At 32.0% G+C, this 4,522-nt stretch overlaps 1 protein-coding gene across 1 annotated transcript; it reads left to right on the forward strand.

Moving 5' to 3' along the window:
- Window positions 1-1,227: 1,227 nt before the first annotated feature.
- LOC133333184 (homeotic protein caudal-like) lies at window positions 1,228-1,978 on the forward strand (the record flags this gene model as incomplete). The annotated part of the gene is made up of 1 exon (XM_061541513.1): window positions 1,228-1,978. A coding segment is annotated over exon 1 (748 nt), but the record flags the coding sequence as incomplete, so codon positions are not given.
- Between the last annotated feature and the right edge of the window lie 2,544 nt (window positions 1,979-4,522).

A 4,522-nucleotide genomic window follows, 5' to 3' on the forward strand; every position in this document is an offset into this window, starting at 1 on the left:
ACGACTACCACCATTGTTACTCTGTATGTGCGTGTGTGCGCGATTTTGTCTGTTAGTCTCTGTTTTGAACGTCAAAGGCAAGCAAGTTCGGCAGTTGTATGCTATTGCTTATCGTGCGTGTTATGTTTTGTTGTTGTTTGTTTGTTCTGTTGCCACCATATCACACAATCGAAACGAACGAGCAAGCGAGCGAGCTCTCTGTGATATTAACGTAGCCACAGTCTAGTTCGTGTGCTGCCACAAGCAATTCAGTATTTTATGATACGCAAACAAGTGAAGAGGCATACGACCGATACAAGAAGAACGACGACGACGGCAAAAAGTAGAAAGTTTTATTTCTTTAAAACCCAACACAGCTCATCAACGGCAACCAATTTTACGGCGGTTAAATTATAAAAAATATAAAACAATATTTAATAATACAATTAACCAAAATAAAAAAAGAGAAACTACAACAACTAAGTAGAAGTTTTACAATATAATTAGCAATAAATTATTTGCAATTATTAATAAAAAAACCAACAACAATAACAAAACAAAACAATTTGTGAATAAAAAACATATCAGTTAAATAAAAAAAATAATAATTGGATTATTAAAAGTGGATTATCTCATATATGGCAATATTTGCATAAATCAATCAATCAATTACTCCCACATACCTATAAATCTCTCTCAAGCATAATTGTAGTGCTCATTAAGAGAAATCGTTTAAGAAAACAAAGAGTAACATCGAAGAGCTTAAAGCAATTTAAACAAAAATTTAGTGAATTGTCATTGTTGTGACAGGTGACAAAATAACAACAAATAATTGACACATAACGGGCTTTCGTTTTGAATCCCCCCACTAAAGAAGATCATCCAAAAATAACAATAATAATAAGAAGAAGCATAGAAGAAGGAAAGAAAAAAACATTTTGGATTAAACGAAACCAAGACAACAACGCGTGCAAGACAAGAAAAATAAAGAAACAAAACGAAATGTACAACAATTGAGTGTTAAATGGAATAGAAAAAATTAAAGAAAAAAAATAAATGTATAAAAAAATGTAAAACATTTGTAAATAAATTAAAACAATAAATAAATACAACAACAACTACACAAAAAGCAAAAACACCAAGTGTCCCTTTGCCAACCAACAAACGAACCCCCAGTGACAAACTATTCCTAACCTCAATTTTGTGATTCTTTGCAAAGGCCGCGTGAACAATCCCCAAAAAACAACCATCATGGTTTCCTCCTTCAACACCTTTCACTATCCCCAAAAACACAGCGCCAATTTAACCTATTCCGCCGGACAACCCTGGCAATGGGCCGCAAATTACCATCACACTCCACCCAATCATCAATATCTCAGCGATATGGATACGACACATGCCGCTGCTGTCCACCATCAAATGTATTATAATCCCCATGCCATGTATCATCAGGCAACAAATGCTGCAGCTGCTGCTGCCTCCGAGTGGCATTCCCCCTCCTCAGCGGAAAATTTCACACAAAATCAACAATTGCTGGCCCATCAGCATCAACAGTTGCTTAACGGCACCATTGGTGCGGGCGGCGCAACGCCATCATCATCGTCGGCTAGTGCCAGTAGTACAACATCGGCAGGTCCAGCCTCTGGCAGTACGACACAATTAAATGAGACAGTTAGCAGTATTGGCGATTCGCAGCAACATCAACAACAGCAGCAGCAACAGCAGTCACAGCAACAGGCTCAACATCACATAACCGAGGGATTGCCATCGCCACCGATCACAGTGAGTGGCAGTGAAATATCGAGCCCCGGAGCCCCAGCCTCTTCATCATCACCACATCATTTGATAATTAACAATAACAATAGTCCATCGACGGCTAATAATAATAACAACAATAATACAATAAATCACAACAACAACAATCGTTCGTCACCCATTAAATCACATCAATATTATGATTGGATGAAGAAGCCGACATATCCATCGCAGCCAGCACCTGGTAAGTGAAAACAACCAATTTTGATTTATTTTTTTTTGTTTTCATTTAAAAAAATTTAAGTTTTGAAAGAAAATTTTATGTATTTTCTTTAGTTTTTAAGTAGAACAGATTTTGTTCCCCTAACGAGATATCCTCAATTTAAGAGAGACTTATAGCCTAGACAGACGACAGCCTTAATTTGCATTAACAGCCTTAATTCAAATTAACTTGTACATTATCCTATTTTTTATGTGTTGTTAATGCACAAAATTAAACTGAATTTATACTGAATTAGGCAATTTCAATATGGCAATGCTGTCGAAATTAATTGTTTCTTGTCAAATTTATTTATATTTATGAAAATAAAAATAAGAAATGAAGGCAAATTTCAACCATTTTTAAAACTGGGAGCTGCTTTGCTGAGATCATAGTTGCTATTCCTCCTTTATGTCATGTATCTACTTCCTAAAGACGTAATCCCGAAAAATATCGAAACAAATATACAAAATGTTCATCCAACACACATCAAACAATTGTTTTGAAGCAAAAAACTGTTTCGTAAATGCAGAAACGCTCGTCTGTCAGGGGTAAATATTAATTCAAATTAAGGAATTTTTAATGCAAATTAAGACTGTCGTCTGTCTATGGTATTAAAGAGAAACAGTTTTCTCTGCACTTAAAATAATCTCTAGTGATGAAAAATACCTTTCCTAGGCTAGTCCATTTATTATATTAGTTGTCCTCATTTGCGTTTTTCTAACTTCATTTTTTTTTTATTTTGGGATCGAATAATTTTTTTGCAATTTAAGAGGGACTTAAAAAGAGCAACATATTGATATAACGTTGAAATTCAAAGGACCAAGAAAAGTTCTGCTTTGTTTTTATACTATTGCTTCTGATTTCCAAATCCCGGCTTCCTTGACCTGCATTGCGACTGTACTTGTTCTGGTAATCGACTTAATTTGAATATAAAATTAGGTTTCCTTATTTTGTTGTGTTCGTTTACTTTCGTTACCAGAATTGAAATACAGAATCAAGATCTATTAATAAGGTCACCCAGAATAAGGTCAGCTGATTTTTCTCAAACATTTGGACTTTGTTTACATTTTCATAATGTAAGTCAATTCACAATATCGGATTTTCACAGCAAACTTGAGAGGCAGCTGATACCCAGCTGGTCTCCCTGAATAACCTTATTAATAGGTATTATACAGTATAATTGTCTTCTATTTGTTAGAGTTCATTTTTCGAGAAAGGAACTAGTTCCCTCGTTTCTTTTTCGAACTCTGAAGAAATTTGGAAGAATATGTTCTACAAATGTTTTCATTCTATTTTAAATATATTAAACCGTTAGTAAATTTGTCCATATCTATAGTATATTACGGGGTAACGGAAACTTTGTTAAACTCTTTTGGTTAGAGTTCCTTTTTCGAGAAAAGAACTAGTTTCTTCGTTCCATACAGTTCCGACTACAAAATATTTCATTTTATTTTTCGTTCAGATAGTTCAGTGTTGATTCGTTAACCTATTTTCGACCACTGAAGAAATTCGGAATATATAGTATTTTACTGGGTATCGGAAACTTTGTTAGACTCTATTGGTTAGAGTTCCTTTTTCGAGAAAGGAACTAGTTTCTTCGTTCCATACAGTTCCGACTACAAAATATTTCATTTTATTTTTCATTCAGATAGTTCAATGTTGATTCGTTAACCTATTTTCGACCACTGAAGAAATTCGGAATTGTTCTCAATTGTTTAGGGTTCAATTATATATATATATATATATAACCGTTAGTATATTTTCCATATCTATAGTAGCTTACGAGGTAACGGAAACTTTGGTTAGGTTGCATGAAAATTTGGTATGTCAAAAATGTTTTGTATATGGCATCATTTGAACTGCAGCTGTAATTTGATTAATTCGAAAGATTTTATTTTTTATTTGAGTATTGAAATTTGTATTTCTCAAAATACTAAACTTATTCGAAACAATTTTCCGATATATTTAATAAAACGTTTTGATATTTCCAATAAAATTTCAAAATTATCTGTTTTCGAAATATCTGAATTATTGAATTTACATTTTGTGTGTTTTTTCTATTTGAAACTCAAATCATTTCGTTTGGTATTTGAATTATATTTAAATGACATTTGAAATGTTTTATTTGTAATTCGAAACATTTCATTTATAATTCAAACATTTCAATACAATTTTCCGCCATCTACACCATTTCAATAATGTTCGATACAATTCGAAATATATCGCTAGAAATTTATAAAATTTATATTGAGTTTCAAATTATTTCATTTATAATATAAAATATATCAATTTGAAAATACCATTATTTGAAATTCGAATTTTGTTTAATACGAAATTCGAATAAATAGAGTACATATTCGAATTATATTAATTTGATTCTTTTTTTGCAAATCGAATTATTCGATTTGTTAATCAAATTTCAAACATTTTGAATTACACATAAAATAATTTGATTATAAATTTCAAAAATAATTTTAAATCGGGAGAAAAAATCCAATTATTAAATCAACAATCTAAATTTTGAAA

This window comes from Musca vetustissima, unplaced genomic scaffold (assembly GCF_032173495.1).
Source record: "Musca vetustissima isolate MV318-11 ecotype Yass unplaced genomic scaffold, APGP_CSIRO_Mvet_v1 utg339379, whole genome shotgun sequence".
NCBI classification, from domain to species: domain Eukaryota; kingdom Metazoa; phylum Arthropoda; class Insecta; order Diptera; family Muscidae; genus Musca; species Musca vetustissima.